This window comes from Astatotilapia calliptera, unplaced genomic scaffold, assembly GCF_900246225.1.
Source record: "Astatotilapia calliptera unplaced genomic scaffold, fAstCal1.2 U_scaffold_27, whole genome shotgun sequence".
NCBI lineage: Eukaryota > Metazoa > Chordata > Actinopteri > Cichliformes > Cichlidae > Astatotilapia > Astatotilapia calliptera.
The window spans coordinates 251,443-273,233 of NW_020535764.1; the positions used below are offsets into that span (position 1 = coordinate 251,443).

Genomic DNA, 21,791 nt, shown 5'->3' on the forward strand with positions numbered 1-21,791 from the left:
GCTCCACGGACCGGTTTATGCCGGACAATATTTTCACGGGCCGGCCTTTAAGGTGTCGCGGATAAATACAACAAAATAAAACTAGTGCCGGTACCGAAAAAAAGAAAATTTATTCATAACACACGTGAAAAGACCCAGGAAAACCGAGTCAACGATAAAAACGATAACAAAATAACATGGAAAACCGATAAAAACCCTGAAAACTATACATTTCACACCCGAGCCTCAACTCTCGCGGCCCGGTACCAAACGACTCACCGACCGGGACCGGTCCGAGGCCCGGGGGTTGGGGACCGCTGATTAAGAGGACCCGAGGGAAGCTCGGAAAGCCAAGCAGAAGTTATTTGGAGAGGAGAGTGACTGCTGTTGGTTGAAAAGAGGTAAAAAAACTTCAGTGGTTTGGAAACATGGGTTCAGTCAGACGTGGATCAAGTAGACTGTGTGTAAACTTTGCTACGGTGTCATAGCTGCACCACAGAGCAACACTGCAAAGTTCACTAAACATAGATGTTTACATTTTTCATTTATTTTTTTATATTGCAAACATTTGCACTGTTATCAGTATTTGCACACTATTTAATATTATTTTTTGACAACCTTTAAAGTCATTATTCAACACATTGTTATTGTTAAATAAATATTGTCAAATAATTGAGATCTCAATTTCAATGAAAATAACCGTGATTATCATTTTTGCCATAATCGAGCAGCCCTACATCCAGGCATCCATGAAAACAGAATTTATTAAATTTAACGGAGTTAGAAGTTAACAGGAAGTTAGCTCGCTAGTTTCCACCTAAACATTTCATAGCATATTCTGACTGAGAGATTTTTGAAACTAATTCAAACGTACAGCTCTGCTATCACTTCCAACATAAATGAAGACTAAACAGCAGTGACGTTTGCAGGGTTACTGAAGTTGGACTACCTGGTATATAATGTTGTGCTACATGACTGCTAGCGACACAGCTATGTTAGCATAACATTAGCACAGTGAAGCTGGAGGATGAATGCTAACTTTTTGGCTTTCGCCATATTTCAATAGTGCTTCATCTCTTTGTTATGACTGTCGCCCGCCATAATTGCAGATGATAATTGTTGTAGCTGCTGCGATGCTTTCGACCAAAACAGGCGCAGCTTGATGACATCATCAACATGCGGTATAGTCACAATCTCTATCGTTGGCCAAATTTATATCGTTTCTATCGTATATCGTTTCTATGGCCCACCCCTACTGTTGTTACTGTTGATCAGCTGAGATCAGCTGTGCTACAAACTGGAACTCTGCTGAACTGGATTTACTCGTTTCGTGAACTTTTAAGAACGAATGCTTCCTTGGCTGAAAGCAGTGAACATAATTTAAAAAACAGCTTTACTTGCACATAAATCTGTCAGTAAAGTCTGGATAATAAATTCTGGTGGTGTTATAGGTTCTCTTGGTCAGCTTGGTGTTGGTTTGGCTCCTGCATAAAACAGTTTGCTCTCATATTTGACACTGACAGGAACAAAGAGTAAAAAACACGACAACCAAACTAAAAAAGAGAGACGAGTTAAAGCAGAAGATATTTTGTGTGTCAGAACATGTGATCCTCACCAAGAGAGAAAAGCTCTGATTATTGTTGCTGAACTGTGATGGTGAACAGTCTCCTCTGTTGATCCCAGTGTGACTGAAGTCCGTGTGATGAGTGAGGACTGAGCCTGTGTTGGTCGATCGTCTCTAAACAGGATGTGAAGCATCAGTTCAGTCGTATTAAAGCCCTGAATAAACAGTCCTTCTGGATCCACTGTCTGTGTTTGGCTCCTCATCTTCAAAGGCTCAACACAAGATGTTGGTCACATCAACATAAAACACAGGATTTGCTGCAGATGTTGAAGTGTGTTCTCCATATGAGAGAAGCTGCTGATCGTGTTTGTATGTTAGCACCTGTAGGATCGATGAACAGCTCTGACTCAGTTCACTAACCAGGCTCAGGGGAATAACTGGGATATTTCCCCAACAGAGACGTCCTGCTGGGATCGTTTTCCTGCTCTACACTCTGGTGTTTCTGCTCAAAAAAACAACAAAATGAATTTCCATGAGCCTACAGATCGTGGACTTCTTTGAGAAACTTAAAGAAGACGCTTTTCTTTCCTTAGATTGAACTTAAACAAAGGATTTGAGGAGCAGAAAAGTTTTTAAAGAGAAATTAAACATATTAATAAATATTCTGATTATTTTACGTTATTTAGGTGTTTAGGTTATTTTTCTGTTTTCTGTCACACGTCTGCTCTCGTGTCGTTATCAACAGTGTATCAATGCATTCCTGTGGGTGGAGACAGAAACACACACCCAAAAAGAGCTCAGAGCAAGAATAAAAGAGGAGGAGACAGGATCAGAGTGGGACAGTGGAGCTTGTTGTTGGTGTCTCTGTGTGAAGAAACTGTAAGTTTGCTTTGTTTCCTCCTTTAACAGTTTGTTTGTTTCTGTGATGTTTGGACCTGATGTTCTCCATCACACCGACACTCTCTCTCCCCTCTGTTACATATGTGACAGAGGGGAGAGAGAGTCTCTCACTCAGAGAACCAAGGTTACAATGTAACCACACGTTCAGCTCTTGTGTTTGAATCCTCATGATTATAGATTATTGATTGGCTGGAATCAAACAGTTTGAAGAACATTTATTCATGTGGCAGTTTCAGCTGCTGCTCACAAATCTGATAACAGGAACAAGTTAGTTCCACGAGGAAGACGTTCGTCTGGGCGCGTTGGCCTCGTCGGTCATGTGACCGTGTTACTGTTCGGGCTCAAACTGATACGAGTGGTTTAGCAGGTGTGACAGGACGATGCTGCACAGCCTCATTGTTCAGGTGTGAGTCAGACTCTGAGTCTTTATACAGTCCTGTTTAACAACATGTTGTTCCTGTTGATGTGTCACAGAGATCAGCTGTGCTAAACTCTGCTGCGTGCAGCTACTAGTTTCTCTAGTTTGGTGATGGAAACGTCGATGAGACTGTTTCCATCACCAAACATCACGAGGAACACCTCTGAGTCTGATTCTGACTCTGTGCATAAAACCACAAATATCCCTTCATGTCTGTTCATCTGATTCTGTAACGTGAGAAACTTTGATGTCTGAATTTTGAATCATTAATCATTAAAGTCCAGACTCGTAATTCTTAGAGGTTGGACTCAGCAGACGCTCCATAACACAACATCATCACAGTCCTTCAGTTATGATTTCATATGATTGAGTTTTGAGTGTTACAGTGATGTGTTTTCATGTTGTTGCAGGTCTCTGAGTGTCAGTGAAACCTGTCAGTTAAAACGAAGATCTTTCACTTCATTTCCCTGAGTGCGTTTCAAGACCTGATTTTCTGATTTACATGCGCTCACTTCCTGTGTTGTGACAAGTTAATTATCCTGAGTGCGCACTGGGCAGGGAGACTCCGCCTCCATTAAAACAAACTAGATGTGGAAGTAGTGACGTTTTAGTTTAGTGCAGACGTGAGAGATGAGTGTCGTTACATTACTGTTCATTTTCTGTTACAGCGTTTATTGTCCACACGTGTGATCAGACAGGATTATTTCAACGATCTCATGTTTATTTTATCCTCCTGTAACTTTATGAAGAGCTAAACTGTCAGCACTAGTTAGTCCTCATAAGAACTGTTTGTGAGCTAAGAATCAACAATGACAAAGACTGTGAGTGTCATGCAGTGACTCCTCAGATTTAGGCTGATTTTTAAGTTTTGTGTCAATCAAAGCTAGAAGCTGGTGTAGCGTTGAGCTTTATTGTTGATTAATTAAAAAAGATATATGTAAAAGAAAAAAGGACTAGATGTGTTTTCTGTCTTTAGAAAAAGGTAAAATTGGTTATATTTTGTTGGGCTAATTCTGACCAATCGTGACAGTCCAGAACTTTTCCCTGCTGCTGTATCCTGTAACAATCAGTGTTGGGACTAACGTGTTCGTAAATAACGCGTTAGGTGTGATGATAACGCCAACTGATTTTAGTTTTATGATTCCTGGCTCCCATCTATGAGGTTTCTCATGTTTGTAAAAGTTACCTCATCATCCTCAGAGTCATCCTCCTCAACTGGCTGCTACTTTATGAAAACCATGTGTAACACCTGCACATGTGTTTGAAAAAACAAACGCTTTGATTTTGACACCCCAAGAAAATCTTCCTAGATCTGCACCTGTTCAGAGTAAGAGCAGAATAAACAGCAGCAGAAGCTGATTGATGAACAGCTGAATGACATATCAGCTGTAGCTGCAGCATCTGCACAGAGTTTGATTGGCTAACGCTGATTTGTTTGTTTTTTTAAACAGGACAGCAGAGAGAGAGAGGAGGAGATGAAGAGTGCAGCAGATTGATGAGACAGTGAAGAAGAGGTGAGCATGTGACAGAGCAGAGCCAGTTTAAAGGAGCCTCACAAGCTCACACATGACAGCTTCATCAACATGGAGCTCTGAGTGTTTATTAAAGGATCATTGGACGCTCTGACACAGCTGACTGCAGCCTTTAGCTGTGAGCACACAGTGTCTCCATGAGCCTACAGATCGTGGACTTCTTTGAGAAACTTAAAGAAGACGCTTTTCTTTCCTTAGATTGAACTTAAACAAAGGATTTGAGGAGCAGAAAAGTTTTTAAAGAGAAATTAAACATATTAATAAATATTCTGATTATTTTACGTTATTTAGGTGTTTAGGTTATTTTTCTGTTTTCTGTCACACGTCTGCTCTCGAGTCGTTATCAACAGTGTATCAATGCATTCCTGTGGGTGGAGACAGAAACACACACCCAAAAAGAGCTCAGAGCAAGAATAAAAGAGGAGGAGACAGGATCAGAGTGGGACAGTGGAGCTTGTTGTTGGTGTCTCTGTGTGAAGAAACTGTAAGTTTGCTTTGTTTCCTCCTTTAACAGTTTGTTTGTTTCTGTGATGTTTGGACCTGATGTCCTCCATCACACCGACACTCTCTCTCCCCTCTGTTACATATGTGACAGAGGGGAGAGAGTCTCTCACTCAGAGAACCAAGGTTACAATGTAACCACACGTTCCGCTCTTGTGTTTGAATCCTCATGATTATAGATTATTGATCGGCTGGAATCAAACAGTTTGAAGAACATTTATTCGTGTGGCAGTTTCAGCTGCTGCTCACAAATCTGATAACAGGAACAAGTTAGTTCCACGAGGAAGACGTTCGTCTGGGCGCGTTGGCCTCGTCGGTCATGTGACCGTGTTACTGTTCGGGCTCAAACTGATACGAGTGGTTTAGCAGGTGTGACAGGACGATGCTGCACAGCCTCATTGTTCAGGTGTGAGTCAGACTCTGAGTCTTTATACAGTCCTGTTTAACAACATGTTGTTCCTGTTGATGTGTCACAGAGATCAGCTGTGCTAAACTCTGCTGCGTGCAGCTACTAGTTTCTCTAGTTTGGTGATGGAAACGTCGATGAGACTGTTTCCATCACCAAACATCACGAGGAACACCTCTGAGTCTGATTCTGACTCTGTGCATAAAACCACAAATATCCCTTCATGTCTGTTCATCTGATTCTGTAATGTGAGAAACTTTGATGTCTGAATTTTGTTCTATCATTAAAGGATGTTGGCTGCTGTGTTTGCACATGCTCAGTGTGACAGGATGTTGGCTGCTGTGTTTGCACATGCTCAGTGTGACAGGATGTTGGCTGCTGTGCTTGCACATGCTCAGTTTGACAGGATGTTGGCTGCTCTGTTTGCACATGCTCAGTGTGACAGGATGTTGGCTGCTGTGTTTGCACATGCTCAGTGTGACAGGATGTTGGCTGCTGTGTTTGCACATGCTCAGTGTGACAGGATGTTGGCTGCTGTGTTTGCACATGCTCAGTGTGACAGGATGTTGGCTGCTGTGTTTGCACATGCTCAGTGTGACAGGATGTTGGCTGCATTGTTTGCACATGCTCAGTGTGACAGGATGTTGGCTGCTGTGTTTGCACATGCTCAGTGTGACAGGATGTTGGCTGCTGTGTTTGCACATGCTCAGTTTGACAGGATGTTGGCTGCTGTGTTTGCACATGCTCAGTGTGACAGGATGTTGGCTGCTGTGAAAGCTGAATGCTCTGTGGTTAGAAGTGATGTCACACATTAGGATAACTGTGCTCGCTCTCTGTCAGAGTAACAGAGAGCGAGCAATTTGACCACATGACCCTCAGTACACAGCATGATGTGCGCTGTAAACAGGAAGTAGAGGAGCAGGACTGAGGTAAACCTCTGAGGGATCAAACTGAGACTGAGCTCCAGATGTTTCCACATGTTTCTGCTCTGCGTGTGTTTGATGATTATTTCAGGTATAGATGATGGAATATGGCCAGTCTGATGTGAGCCTGCTTCTCTGACAGCTCCTCACCTCTCTGTGCTGCCCCCTGCTGGCTCTGATCATTACTGACTGAGTCCTTGCTGCCACTTTATTAGGTACAGCTTGCTAACACAGGCTCAGACCTGCTTTGCCTTCAGAGCTGAGCCTTAAATCTTCATGGCTCAGATTCAGCGAAGTGCTGGAAACATCCCTCAGAGTCATGTGATCAGTGACGTCTGCTTTCAGCACTGACAGATAGAAAAGTGCATCCACATAAACAGGATATATAATAATAATAATCAAATGCTGATTTTTTTTCAGCCCTTTGTCTGAATGCTAATCCAGCTGTGTGTGTTTGTAATGACAGTAAATAAATGTCAGACTTACAGCTCCTGCTTTACTGCATTAAAGTGATCAGATGAGTTCAGCACTTTGACATGGATGGTAGTGAAAGCAGGAAATGACAAATGTAGCACAGCAGCAGCGTTTAACAGAAACTCTGGGATGAACATCATTCATAGAACAGCTTCCAGCTTCTTTTGCTCGGCTACAGTTTGGATGGATTTGCATTTAAAGATGCAACAAGACTAAAATGGTTAGGGTCAGGAGGTCAAAGGTCAGAGCTCCTGTGGGTCTGAGGGCGGCCTCACGCTGGAGAAGGATGAAGGAGTCTGACCTGAGCCAGTGTTTGACATGAACACATCAGCACTGCTGTCAGTGAGCCTAACGACAGCCGTTAGCATCATTTCAGTGTTTCAGTCATAAAAACACTTCCTGTCACTGTGGTGGTTACAGTGACATCATGCAGTTTGTGCTTTGACCTCCAGAGGGCGACAAATCAGCACAGACAGAGAGCTCCATTCAAACTTTGCTGCCATCAGGAATAATTCTTCAAATATAATCATCAGTGTTTGAGCAGTTATGATATCAGGGACAATCTAGACATGTGTGACAATACTGAACATGTCACATGACACACCTCAAACATCATGTGATCCACTCTCAGTCTGCACTTTCATTCATGACTTCAACAGGTTGAAACGAGCTTTGAAGAAACATTCAGTGAAATAAATCTTTCATGGATTCATGTGAGCAGCAGATGAACTTTGTACCAACAACATCTTCAATAACAGAGTCTGAATGAAGCTCAGGTGTTGATGCTGCTCACTGATTGGACGCTTGGTTTCAGCTCTGCTCTCAGTCTTTACTGCACAGGTGAAGGTAGAAAGTGTGACTGGATCTATAGACTGGAAACAGAGAAACATGCTGAACATTTGAAGCTTTGCAGCAGAAATGTTCATGTTACAAATACAGCAGAGCTGATCTGGGATCAGTGTGTTCACACCTGCAGCTACAACAAGGTTTCATGTCTCCACACGTCAGCATGTGAACTTTACTCTGATTCAGTCTGAGCAGTCAGACGGCATATTTTTAAAGTTAACACATCAGCACACAAAGAGCTGAGCCCCTCCCACCTGTGCTGAGTTTCAGGTGGAGTCCTGCCTCCTTCCAGGAAGCAGCTCACCTGTGTGTCCGTGTTTAGTGTCCAGGTGTGGAGCGGAGCTTGTTGTTGGTGTGTGAAGAAACTGTAAGTTTGCTTTGTTTCCTCCTTTAACAGTTTGTTTTAGGAACTTTACTGTTTGTTCAGCTCGTGTTTGATTTCTTCACACAACAAACTGTGTGTGTTTGTATTTCCGGTCTCTCCATTAAAGTCAGTGTGTAATGTTTCCTGGCTAACATCAGCTGTGTGCAGCTTAGTTCAGCACAAATCTGCCGCTCCATAGTTCACGGTAACGGACTCACAGCTGGACCAACGAGGCCGAGTGTGTCCGCCACTCTGAGCTACGTTCGTGTTTGTGTACTTGTAGTTTGTACTTTGAGTTCAGTCAGAGCCCACAGAGGACGCAGCGTACGTGATGACGTCACAGCCCTTTACCTCCTTTACTGTCACTGTGATTAATATTTACACACGAGACACCTGCAGAGCTCTGACGCTAAGCTAGCACACAGCATGCTAACACTAAGCTAAAGCTAGGCTAGCCAAGAACCCAGAGTGAGGTTAAAGCTAGTGATGGGCAGATGAAGCCTCATGAAGCACTGAAGCTTTTCATCCAATTGGTTCACCCCAACGTGAAGCTTCTTGAAGCTTCATTTGCTCTAGTAGGACACCTACTGGACGTAAAAATATTAGTTGGCATGAATTTGAAGAGTGTGGCCTTTTTGCACACAGCCTGTAAATGTCAACAACAAAAGGAGTGTGTAAAACATGTATATTGTAGTGATGCAGTGTACTGTGTATATTTATACTGGCAGTATGGAACATGATTATTTGGAAATGCCTAAAATGGAAATGATCATATACTGTGAGGTGAGGTGTGGACAGTGGTTGTGCTTTTGTAACATTGAGGCAAGGACAGTGATTAGTGTTTAGGGGACACATCATTGGTTTTTATTAAAAAGAAACAGTTTCTCCACTGTGGCAGGTCGTAGGCGATTTTTTTTTCTAAACTGTCTCTAACTCTCACTAACCGCAACTCTCCATCAAACGCCCACATTTTGTCTGAGGGGTTTATATCGCTGTCATAGCTCGCGGCAAAGTTCGAACCGCTTCCTGAACCAGACACGTGGTACAGCCGGGCAGCGAGGCTTCGGACGTCATCATTTTCAGCTCCTCCCATAAATGAAGCAAGCCTGGATACGCGCTTCGCGGAAACGCCCCCTCCATTACTCGACACACGCTTCGAAGCCTCGATACAGAACGTCACATCACTAGTTAAAGCTGAGTAAACACTGACCCCAGACCAGCACCGTGATAAAGTGAGCTGCTGCTGCTGAACTTGAACAGGTAACAAAGTGATGAGCAGTCAGGCTGCAGGTTTCTACCTGTTCATGTTTCTACAGTAGAATCACTTTGAAGTGTCTTTGTGCTGTTTCATCTTTGATTTGTGTTCATAAACACTCAGAGAAACATCACGTGACCTCATCAGGATCTGTGTTGGTGTGTGGGGCTGTACCTCAGCTTTATGTTGTTACATGCTCATTTGTTCATTTTAACATCAAAGTAATGTTATGAGGAGTAATGAAGTAACGTACTCCATTACTTTTAATCAAAGTGTTCTGTGTAATATGTGTAATAATGACTGTTTTGAGTAATGACCAACACTGATCACAACAAAGAGGAAATGCCTCCAACATGCACAAACATTTGAGCCACAACATGCAGTTAATGTGCACAAATGTCTTTGATATGCTGCTCAGTGATGGTGGTGACTGTCAGAGCAGAGCTACTGAGAATCAATAAGTAATATCAATGATGGGATCAGAATCACTAAATTCTTCTCATCCCTGTCAGTATCATACATGTGCTGTATAATGTGATAAATGTAGAGGTGCTGGCTGTTCTCTCACTCTGCTGTTTAGCTGTAAAGGATGCCTCCCTGCCTTTGTCTCATTCATGACCTTTAATAGTCTCTTCTAACATGCAGAGATCTGTATGATCTGTTTCATAGAGTCTAACCAGCCCGTACAGGTAACAACAACAGTCACTGCATCACTGACACACAAACGTCATCTCTGTCAATAACAACATTCATACATGGAACAAAAACACATCAGTGGATCATTGCTGGAGCTGATGTTTGTGCTCCTGGTGAACAGGCTCTCAGTTTCCTCCTTGAAATAACATCAGTGGTGGGTCAGCGACATGCTTTCTTTCCCTCTCAGGTTTAAATATCTGGGACTCTCCACCGTTTGGTTTTAGAGCTGAAGAAGCTTCTCTGATGAAACGTCTTCCAGAAACTTAAAGACGTCTCTTTTCTCTCCAAGCTCCTTAGATCACATGACCTGGATGACTGAACCTACAGACACATTGACCTGGTTTCTAGGTAGAGCTGGGCGATAGAACGATAACGATATGTATCGCGATATAACTTTTTCTCGATAGAAAAATTAAACTATTGCGATAGACCTCGCCGCTCTTGTCCTCTTAAAAAACAAAAACAAAAAACGGTCAGCCAATCCAAACTAAGTAGCCGCACGTGTGTTTGTTTGGGAAGCAGCCAGCGGGGTAATGGAGGAAATGAGTGTGCCGGCTAGAAAAATCAACCGAGCGTGACCGAAGAGAAAACAGATGATGGTTCCAATGCCGGAGAGATTGTCGAACGGAAGAGCCATAGAAGTTCCATAGTGTGAAGGTATTTCGGCTATTTCAAGTCTGACAAAAACAGAGTAGCGTGCACTGTAAATGTGCCGAAAGCAAGTCTGGAAATACAATAAACTGGTGCATGCGTCACACTGTGCGCCACGTTATTGTTTCGGTGAAATGGATTTCTACAATACTGTTAATTCTACTCTCTGCAGTGTTTAAATGCTTACATATACACACAGTTACTGTCCCTCCACACATACGACTCGGTTCTGCTTCTATGCCCCAGCTTTGTTTACTTTTTCCCACCGAGGCTTCTAGACTTCTGATTGGCCAACATTTCTGCACGGTTAGGAATCTAGCGCCACCTGCTGCTTTGGCATGTTCATAGCAGCGTTTCCTTCATTTCTGCCTTTATGTGTGGACGGGATTATTTTTTAAAACGAAAACGGAAAATCTCCGTTTTCAAAAATACCCGTGTACGTGTGGACGTAGCCTCAGTCTCTGACTGGAAGCGCTAATTCATCATTCGGCTTTTGTCAGACTAAAGTAACTGTTAAAACTGTTTGAAAAGCTCAGCTATACAACAAGGAGAGATTGAGAATTTCCTTTTAGTTCTCAGTTTATTTGATATTGACAAAAGTTAGTCAGTTTTGTCTGTTCTTCTGTAAAACAAACTAAGATTTATTTTTAGAATTAATATTTTGTTTCTAAGTGGAATTGACAATTTAGTCTGTTTCGTTTGTTCTATTTTGAAACTTAAACGCTTTAGCGGCTGCCTTTTGTGTAGTTTGCAATATTTGCCTTTATTTATCTGAAAAAGTCTCATGTTCCTTAAGTACATCTACCCTGTTGAACTTATTATGGGAAATAAATATTTAAATAAAAACAAGCTGCTGATTATTTCACATTTTACTTGTGAGCAACGGCACATTTAAATCTTACAAATATAGTTATTTGGCTTATATCGTGATAGATATCGTTATCGCCTGAAATGAAAAAAACATATCGTGATATGAAAAAATCTCATATCGCCCAGCTCTACTTTAAAGGTGATCGTTTAGGACTTCAGCAATAATACAGACAGCAATGTAGTTAGCAGTAAAACAGCTTTATTGGGAATTAACTTAAAAAACAAACAAACATCTGTCTCCTATTTTCTGTCACACAGGAAAGAAGCATCAATATCTGATGAGAAGACTTATTTATTTCTTTTTGGGGGTTTTTTCAACAGGAGAAGAATATCTAACAAGTTGATTTGTTCACATCTTAATTTTTAAGTGACATGTGCATTTTGAGTTTATACACTCTTTATATAAGGCAACAGTTTCCTTTTGCAGTATTTTTGTGTGGAGTGTTTTTCTATTTCTTAACAAAAAGGGAACAAAGGTGTTTAAGTTCACCTAGGATGATTTGTCTTAACTTTCACATGGTCTTACTGAGGTGATGTGAATTGAAACATGCATTTTTTTTTGGCGGTGAGGGAGGGATGTGCTGGAAAAGTTTGAAAAGGGACCTTGAAAGTGCTTAAGAAGTGCTTGAATTTGACCCTGAAAAAGGCATATGAACCCTGATCATTATCATTAGCCTGTGTAAGTCCTGAGTGTCCTCCAGTTCAGTGTCTTTGTCAGTCCCACATGTGTCGTTTCTGTTCAGCTGGTCTTCCAGTCAGTCATCCATCTCAGGCTCTGTCATTCTGCCATAAACACCAGCCTTCACCACCTGTGAGTCCTGCGTTTGGGTCCTCTCTTCTCCACATCCACACTGCGATGCTGTGACATATACAGTACATAAAATCAAAATTCACGTTTTATGCAACTAAAGTGTTTCATTATGTAGGCTACAGAACATAATTCAGTTATAGACGATATATGAAACATGTATACTTACTGCATTTGAATCATTTAAACCATATGTGATATAAACACCTCCACGTGTGTTTGAAAAAACAAACGCTTTGATTTTGACACCCCAAGAAAATCTTCCTAGATCTGCACGTGTTCAGAGTAAGAGCCGAATAAACAGCAGCAGAAGCTGATTGATGAACAGCTGAATGACATATCAGCTGTAGCTGCAGCATCTGCACAGAGTTTGATTGGCTAACGCTGATTTGTTTGTTTTTTTAAACAGGACAGCAGAGAGAGAGAGGAGGAGATGGAGAGTGCAGCAGATTGATGAGACAGTGAAGAAGAGGTGAGCATCTGACAGAGCAGAGCCAGTTTAAAGGAGCCTCACAAGCTCACACATGACAGCTTCATCAACATGGAGCTCTGAGTGTTTATTAAAGGATCATTGGACGCTCTGACACAGCTGACTGCAGCCTTTAGCTGTGAGCACACAGTGTCTCACATTTACATTCACTTCCCTGTCAAACTCAATAACTTTAAACAGCTGCTGTTATCAGGTGAAGATAGCAAAGCTTTCAGGGCTGAGCCCCAGTGTTTCAGGATAATGGCCCCAGAGACCACAGTCACATATGTGGGGAAGGATTTTAAGTTTAAAACTTCCTTTAAGCACTAACAGCAGAGACGCACAAAGTCGCAGACAGGGAACAAAGTATTTTAGGTTTGTATTGTCAGATTATTTAATCATTATACTGAACAAATATGTGAAAAAGTAAAAACCTCTATTATGATGAGGTTATCACTACATTCACATGTCGTCGATGTGTTCTTTCACACAGATCAGTTTCAGTGTGTGTGGCCCGTACACTAAACCATGACACAAATTCATATGATGTGACACCCAGACTGTGTTCACTGTTTCTTTTGGTAAAATCATCTTCTCGTGTTTTTATAGAAAGATGATGGAAGAACCTAAAGAACAGCCAGCCAAAGCAGCTCCATCAGCAGGTAGGAGATCAGTGCTTTGTATGATGAGACGTATGGATGTATAGACTTCAGGCAGATTCTTTTTTGTAACTGTGACAAGTACATGAAATTCACGAGTTGTAACCTGTCCTAATCTTTGCCTTAATCTTTCTGTGGGACATTAATATAACATGAGAACTTCCAGTCTAAGGAGTTTGGCAGAGAAACAACTGGACTTTTTTGTAGTTTGAACCCACATATGAGGTTAAAACGATGCCACCTTAAAATGAAACTGAAAAAATATTGAAACTGAAACAAATGTATTGAAAGTGAAATGATAGTGAAAAAACATAAATATAGAAATTTAAAGAAAAAACTCACTGTTCATGTGGTTTTCACACTTACATCGTTTTTTTCCACGTACAGTTATTTTTTCAGCTTCAATTAGTTGGCACTGCTTCGGCATCTGAGGGTGCGCTTGAGGGGCGGGGCTTCAGAGCCACATATATGAGCCACATATGTTTGCGCACATTATATTGCTGACCAGTGACTGTAGAAATCATGGACGACCTAATATCTGCAGCAGCCGCAGTCATGAAGAAACTTGCGTATCTCTGAACGGCACATAGAGCGGGGACGCTGAGAGGAGGTCCAGCGTTTACCGACTGTTTCAAACTGACAGACTCAGGTGTTCTTCAGTGTCTGCCTGACAGAAGGACCTGAGAGCCGCCACAATATTTTTGGTAAGTGAAAGGTGTTTGTAAGCTAATCTGTAGCTAACATCCTTAGCTAGCTAGCTAAGATGGGCACTCGGCTATCGGCAAAACTTGTTTTGTAAAGTTTGTTTAGCTAACCCGTGCAGGTGAACGAAATGAGCAGAAACGCACCGGGCTGCTCCGTCAGTAACTAACCACAGTTACTGTACTTTTATTATGAGTATTACACTGTAAGGCAACAGGCTGCACTCTGCTGCAGCTCCTGTGCAGAGCTGATTATTAAATATGTGCAAACAGCAGCATGTTTTCACTCTTTTGCCACATCTGTAAGGATATTAACACATATTTTAAAAAAGGCTTGCACTTCAGTAACCCCTCATTAATCATTAATTACAGATTAAATAGCAAAGCCTAATATTTATGTACTCAAACCAAATACTTCTGCTTGGCAGCTTAAGTTAAAATGTGTGTTTCATTTTTCCTCGGATTACATTTTTAGCACTGACTCTGTGTATTGTTTTTACTAAGTTTGTTTCAAATATTCAGGTTAAATAAAACAGTCTGAATCATTCTTATTGAGGTAAGTTCACAAAGTTACATGTGCAGTACAGCTTACATCCTTTGAGAGGGAAAAAAGCATTAATATTTGTTATGATACCTCTGTATGTTGGTGACCACGGTGCAGCAGCAGACTGAACCAGGACTGAAACCTGCTCCGTCTGCTCATGTATGCAGATTCACATTCACAAAGCACCAACAACTCAAAGGTTAACATTATATTGGAAAATCTGTTGGTATATACGGCTTTAAGAAATAAACAGCTCGTATGTGAGCAGAGCTGAAGAACTAAAGAAATGTAAGAGAAGAACTTCAGATCCTGGGTGTGTGAGGACAGAAGGATCAGCTCTATTTCAGATTTGAGATAAACTTTATATTTCAGTTTGTGATGGTTCAGTTCTCTTTGTGATTACAGGAGCTGCCCTCAGATTCAGACCTCAACACCACCCAGTGACAGCAGACAGATCATCCAACATGTTCACATGTTAACTGCAGAATGAACTGATGCAAACAGTACAAAGGTTAAAGCACCACATGTGCTGTAGTGAAAGCTGCAGCTGTTTTATTGATAAAAACAAAGTCAAAAGGATTAATCACCCCTGTATCATATGAATGTTGGGTTTTTCTCTGTATCTGTTATTGTACGATCTACTGTACAATATAAAGCACCTTCAGGTGACTGTTGTTGTGATTTGGCGCTATATGAATAAAATTGAATTAAATTGAAATGTAACTGTGTCACTATATATCAGCATTAACAGGACCTCAGCTTGGTGTTTCACAAAGCTGCTGATCTCAGACCTGCACAGCTTCCGTTTTAAACACTGAATGTACTCAGCTGCATGAAGAGCACGTTTGAGTTTCTCTGACACAATTAAATAAAAACTGATGAAGGTCAAAGGTCGTCACTTGTATGTCGAATTACAGACTTGTCATCTGGAATTCTTTCACAGTTTTTTTTTTTGCCAATAGTGTGTTATTTACCATAAAGTGATTCAGAGTCATTTATACCAGAGTAACCATAGAGGATAATATATTTTTAAGTATATAACTATCCACAGGACTGAATATAATATCTCTAAGTAAAAGTCCAGAGACTCTGAGGATTATCCAAGTACTTATAACATTACACAAAGCAAAGCTCAAAAAGCTGCTGGCCCTGATGCATTACAGGGCATGCTTGCCCCCCACACTGGATCCTCACCAATTTGTCTATCAAATCAATGGAGTACAGAGGATGCTGTATCCACAGCTCTTCACTGTGTACTCTCACACCTGGACAACAAGAGTACTCATGCAAAAATACTGTTAGTTGACTTCAGCTCAGCATTCAGTACAGTTCTTCCCTCCAAGCTGATCACCAAACGTGTGGATCTTGGACTCAACAACTCCATCTGTACCTGGATCATGGCTCATGGACTTTCTGACCAACAGACCTCAGCATGTTAGGTCAGGCCATAACAGCTCTACCACTGTCACACTCACACTGGCACTCCACAGGGCTGTGTGCTGAGCCCGTTCCTCTATGACTGCAGACCTTAGTATGCATCCAACTCCATCCTTGGACGGGTCTCCAGCTTCAAGTTCTTGGGGATCCACATCTCTGAGAATCTGTCCTGGTCAACTAACACCTCCAGCCTGGTCAAGAAGGCCCATCAGGGCCTCTTTTTCTTTAGGATACTGAAGAAGAATCAACTTCCACCGCTGTGTGATAGAGAGCATCCTGACCAACTGTGTCACAGTCTGGTGTGGGAACTGCTCTGCTGCTGACCGCAAGGCACTGCAGCGCCCAACACATCACAGGGATTCCACTTCCTGGCATTGAGGATGTCCGCAAGAAGAGATGTCTACGCCGAGTATGCATCATTCTCGGACTCCTCTCATACTGCCAATAAACTCTTCCAGCTCCTCCTCCCCTCCAGGAGGCGCTACAGGAGCCTTCAGACTAAAACCAGCAGGTTTAGGAACAGCTTCTTCCCCACAGCTGTCACCCTACTGAACTCAGTCCCCGCTGAGCCTTTCCATCCACACTCACCTAACCCTTCTACACTCCTCCTCCCAGTGACCATGATCCTTTCATTATCAACATTCACCACGTTGGTTACTGCTGTAGTTTTAGGACACTGACATGGTGTAGTCGCTGTTATAGTGCCTACACTGTTATAGTCTGTTCAGAGAGCTACGCTTCCACTACTGTAGATATTTTCATAGCACTCTGTAGATCTGTTTACCTCACAGTGCTTCATCTTTATATATGTATATTTGTTCATAGTATACCTGTATACCTGCCCGTCTGTATAGCAATACAGATCATCTGTGTATCGGTTACAATATTATTTTTCAGTTTCAATATTTTCTTCAGTTTCATTTTAAGCTGGCATCATTTTAACCCCACACATCCTAAAATTCAGTATTTGTTGATGAGATGATGAAGTGTTAATTCAACAAAGTTAGAATATTTTTCACATGATGTCGACTGAGAAGCATGTTTATGTCTCTTTCTTCTTCCTGTAGAGGAGGAGCTTGCCAGGGTGCGGTCAGCCTTTGTCTGGAGGGTAACAACAGAAATCCTCACACAGCTGCTTGAGGCCCTCGTATGTGACACTGTCTTAAATGAGTTGGAGAAAGAATCGATACTGGAGAAGAACCTAGCCAGAGCAGATAAGGCACGCAGCTTCATCGACACAGTGAGGAAAAAAGGAGACAAAGCATGCAAGATAACAATCAAACATCTTCAGATCAAAGATCCTTCTCTTTTCTCTCAGCTGCGTTTGAACTCTGATCCATCTGCTCAACAAGGTGAGGTCATGCATCATATACCATGAATAAAAATGGTCACCTTGCAGTTTGTTGAAATGTGAAAGTGAAACCTCAGAATTCACTGTAAGAAAAAGGAGAGGGCAAGAACGTCATTCTACGATGAATGTTTGGATTTGTTACATGCCTGCAAATGTATTTTCTAAACTACATGGACATCATAAACCTGTGAAACTACTTAGATCTAATGTGAGCTGTATTTAATTAAACACAAGTGTTCTTTACTTTTAAAAACCATGCAAACTGATTGCCTTAAAGAAGAAAAGCATGAGTCATTTGACTTAAATGCCACATTTTTATATAATCAAGTTCAAGTTCAAATTTTATTCATCACCTGCAGTGTCAGGTTGCCCTGCAGTGGAATGAACCCGCCCCCCGACCATACACACACAACACAGACATCACATGGGGATACAAGTCAGAGAACGTTGCATTATAGAAAAAACACTGAAATCTACACTACAATGGGAAAGTACAAGGGGAAAAAAGAGACCTCTGCTCATGCTGGGCTATAGAGGACAGCATGAGAACAGGAAACAAAAAAACTCCTCTGCACAGAAAGCACATAAATGTCCACAGTACAACATTATAGAGCACGTGACCAACAACAAGGTTGGTTAGGGGATAAGGAGTAATCCCAGGCAACACAGCAGCCATCCTGCCACTGCGCCGACTCTCCAGCGTGGGCCCAGACCCGCCTCGTGTTCCCAGGAGGCAACAAGCATTGAGTTATCAGTGTAAATGTATGTGTGTGCGTGTCCATAGTTCAGCTGAGACAGTGTCCTCCGCCCTATCAGGCTAAGTAAACAGTCTACCAGCCAACCCAGGTGGCCTTGCATGGAATGGGAAGGAACAGACTCAACACAGTCGTTATCAGGGTGTTTTTGTTCAGCTCAGGCCTTGAGCCCACAGCTGGCGCCGAAGGGGTAGCCGCATTATATGATTTGTGATTTTTCTTTTACAAACAACTCATGAGAATTTCAAGCTGTTTTTAACACTCCGACACCGACACTGGTCTCTCAATCTCCCGCTGGATAGCTGCGAGCCTCTCAATTATGTTATTTACCTTCAATTCTGTGGTCTTTTCAGGCTTTTGCTCACAGAGCAGATTCTGAGACTTCACGACCGCAGCCAACTGATCCGCGATGTAATCCAGCTTCCGCCCCAAGGTGTTGTTCCGAGTGGATTCTTCCTTGATGTAATCCAATATACACTCAGAGGTGTTATTCTGAGCCTTCACTGCAGCCGTTAGCGCCTCCAAGCTCTTAACCATGCTGCATTCACTGAGCCCTTTCTGAGAAGCCGCACCTCGTCCCATCCTTTCAATCCCAGCGGGCAGCCTTGGGGGGGTTTGAACAGCCGGTTCCGCTTTCTTAATTCTCCGATAAACCAGGGCCAAGCCAGCTCCGATCAGCAAGAACCCTGTTATCATGGTTCCGAATAGGTAGATATCTTCAGCGTCCTCGATCGACAGTCCCGCCAGGCACACGATCCTCCATGTCTGCCACTCGTCCATCGTGTATCCGGCAGGGAAAGTCCCTCCAGGGCACTCGGGCTCTCCCGAGCCCAGACAACTCGTTGAGAAAAGGGTGTCAATAGCATTCAGAGACCAGTTGATCAAATCCATAATTCTCTTTTAGGTTTTTAGACACAGACTGTGAGAGAGTGTTCCAGGGAAGTGAAATACACATGAGACAAGACAAAGACACAAGAGGCTAAGCAGGGAAGATAAGGGGAAGGAGAAGAGGAGAAAAGTGCGACTGCCTTCGCCAAGAGCCAAACGAGAAGGAACATGTTTAGTGTGGCCAGAAAGGGTTTACATTATCTTTCGCCATTGTAATTTACGACAAGAATTAAATGTGAATTACTGAATCTCTCTCAGATGCTTATTTAAATAACATAGCAGTGTTGTTATTTTTGGTGACAAAGTTTGGAGAAGAGGCACAGAAAGCAGAAACCTGTTTAGCCTGCACATGTTGGCATCAGGTACATATGAAAAGCTGCAAAGCAATACAGATGTGTAGGTTCCAAACATTTAATGTGGCTGTTTTCAGGAATTACATTTAGGAATTCCTGTAGCCCCTTTTTTCTGGTTTTCTGGTAGAATAAGTATATTAAAAACTAAAACGTATGATAGGCTCAACAAAGGACAAAGTACATCACATAGCTCCTTCAGACCAGATTTGTATTTTTCCTTCTTTTTTCCTTTTTTTGATTCAGATGCTCTTCAGAAGTGTCAGCCTAAACTTAAGTCTAAGCTGAAGAAGAAGTTCCAGCGTGTGTTTGAGGGCATCGCTATAGCAGGAAACCCAACCCTCCTGAATCAGATCTACACAGAGCTCTACATCACAGAGGGAGGGACTGCAGAGGTCAATGATGAACATGAGGTCAGACAGATTGAAACAGCATCCAGGAAACCAGACAGACCAGAAACAACCATCAGACAAGAAGACATCTTTAAAGACACACCTGGAAGACATGAACCAATCAAATCAGTGCTGACAAAGGGAGTGGCTGGCATTGGGAAAACAGTCTTAACACAGAAATACAGCCTGGACTGGGTTGAAGACAAAGCCAACCAGGACATCCAGTTCATATTTCCATTCACTTTCAGAGAGCTGAATGTGCTGAAAGAGGAAAAGTTCAGCTTGGTGGGACTTGTTCATCACTTCTTTACTGAAACCAAAGAAGCAGGAATCTGCAGCTTTGAAGACTTCCAGGTTGTGTTCATCTTTGATGGTCTGGATGAGTGTCGACTTCCTCTGGACTTCCACAAAACTGTGACTGATGTTACGATGCCCACCACAGTTGATGTACTTCTCACAAGCCTGATCAGGGGGAATCTTCTTCCCTCTGCTCACGTCTGGATAACCACACGACCTGCAGCAGCAGACCAGATCCCCCCTGAGTATGTTCACAGGGTGACAGAGGTCAGGGGGTTCACTGACCCACAGAAGGAGGAGTACTTTAGGAACCGATTCAGAGAGAAGGAGCAGGCCAGCAGGATCATCTCCCACATCAAGACATCTCGAAGCCTCCACATCATGTGCCACATCCCAGTCTTCTGCTGGATCACTACTACAGTTCTGGAGCGTGTCCTGAAAACCAGAGAGGGAGGACAACTGCCCAAGACCCTGACTGAAATGTACATCCACTTCCTGGTGGTTCAGGCCAAAGTGAAGAAGGTCAAGTATAATAGAGGACGTGCAACAGATCCACACTGGAGCCCAGAGAGCAAGAAGATGATTGAGTCTCTGGGAAAACTGGCTTTTGATCAGCTGCAGAAAGGAAACCTGATCTTCTATGAATCCGACCTGACAGAGTGTGGCATCGATATCAGAGCAGCCTCAGTGTACTCAGGAGTGTTCACACAGATCTTTAAAGAGGAAAGTGGACTGTACCAGGACAAGGTGTTCTGCTTCATCCATCTGAGTGTTCAGGAGTTTCTGGCTGCTCTTCATGTCCATCTGACCTTCATCAACTCTGGACTCAATCTGCTGGAAGAACAACAGACAACCTCCAAGAAGTCTGAAACAAGAGAATCTGCAGAGAAACACTTCTACCAGAATGCTGTGGACAAGGCCTTGCAGAGTCCAAATGGACACCTGGACTTGTTCCTCCGCTTCCTCCTGGGTCTTTCCCTGCAGACCAATCAGACTCTCCTACGAGGTCTGCTGACACAGACAGGAAGTTGCTCACAAAGCAATCAGGAAACAGTCCAGTACATCAAGAAGAAGCTCAGTAAGAATCTGTCTGCAGAGAAAAGCATCAATCTGTTCCACTGTCTGAATGAACTGAATGATCGTTCTCTAGTGGAGGAGATCCAACAGTCCCTGAGATCAGGAAGTCTCTCCACAGGTAAACTGTCTCCTGCTCAGTGGTCAGCTCTGGTCTTCATCTTACTGTCATCAGAAGAAGATCTGGATGTGTTTGACCTGAAGAAATACTCTGCTTCAGAGAAGGCTCTTCTGAGGCTGCTGCCAGTGGTCAAAGCCTCCAACAAAGCTCTGTGAGTAAACATGAACTCATCGCTTCATTCTTAAAATCATGGGAAATAAATCAGAGGTGCTCAGTTCAAAGAACACTACCACTTTAGAAAAATTAAAAATAGTCACTAAAATAGTCATGATACTTTAAATATTTCTCTCCAGCAGGACATGTCAGCATTTCTGAAATATTTTTGTCTTCAACTCGAATCAAAGCACAATCCAGATCCAGCCTATAAGAACATGAGCTCTGATCCTTCAGCCCCTCTGACAGGTTTATTATCCTCAAGTTGTTCACCCTTCTCCAACAACCAGGAGTCTAGCTCTGTTTTTTAAAGCAAATACTTGAGCTACCAGACTGCACCTACATCGTTTTCAGATGTTCTTATTTTAAGGTCTGGTTTGTGTCTCATCTTTATTGCAATCCCCCATGTCTCT

At 42.5% G+C, this 21,791-nt stretch overlaps 1 protein-coding gene across 4 annotated transcripts; it reads left to right on the forward strand.

Moving 5' to 3' along the window:
• The first annotated feature begins 2,294 nt into the window (after window positions 1-2,294).
• On the forward strand, window positions 2,295-21,463 carry LOC113017909 (protein NLRC3-like). Of its 4 annotated transcripts, none has more exons than XM_026161010.1 (5): window positions 2,295-2,422; window positions 4,313-4,375; window positions 13,266-13,318; window positions 17,065-17,349; window positions 19,588-21,463. In XM_026161010.1, the coding sequence occupies exons 3-5, from the start codon at window positions 13,270-13,272 to the stop codon at window positions 21,378-21,380; spliced, it is 2,127 nt and encodes a 708-aa protein (XP_026016795.1). In that variant the 5' UTR covers window positions 2,295-2,422; window positions 4,313-4,375; window positions 13,266-13,269; the 3' UTR covers window positions 21,381-21,463. The 4 variants fall into 4 exon arrangements, with proteins under 4 accessions (XP_026016795.1, XP_026016796.1, XP_026016794.1 ...); XM_026161011.1 differs by lacking the exons at window positions 2,295-2,422; window positions 4,313-4,375 and adding exons at window positions 4,749-4,877; window positions 12,597-12,659; XM_026161009.1 differs by lacking the exons at window positions 2,295-2,422; window positions 4,313-4,375 and adding exons at window positions 7,890-7,910; window positions 12,597-12,659.
• The last annotated feature ends 328 nt before the right edge of the window (window positions 21,464-21,791 follow it).

What these genes read in the sequence shown, in the direction of transcription:
- LOC113017909 (XM_026161008.1), top strand. Translation starts at nt 12,943, where the DNA reads ATGTGGGGAAGGATTTTAAGTTTAAAACTTCCTTTAAGCACTAACAGC. An exon ending in CAAAGCAGCTCCATCAGCAG is followed by an intron (nt 13,319 to 17,064) that starts GTAGGAGATCAG and finishes TTCTTCCTGTAG; the next exon opens with AGGAGGAGCTTGCCAGGGTG. An exon ending in TGATCCATCTGCTCAACAAG is followed by an intron (nt 17,350 to 19,587) that starts GTGAGGTCATGC and finishes TTTTTGATTCAG; the next exon opens with ATGCTCTTCAGAAGTGTCAG.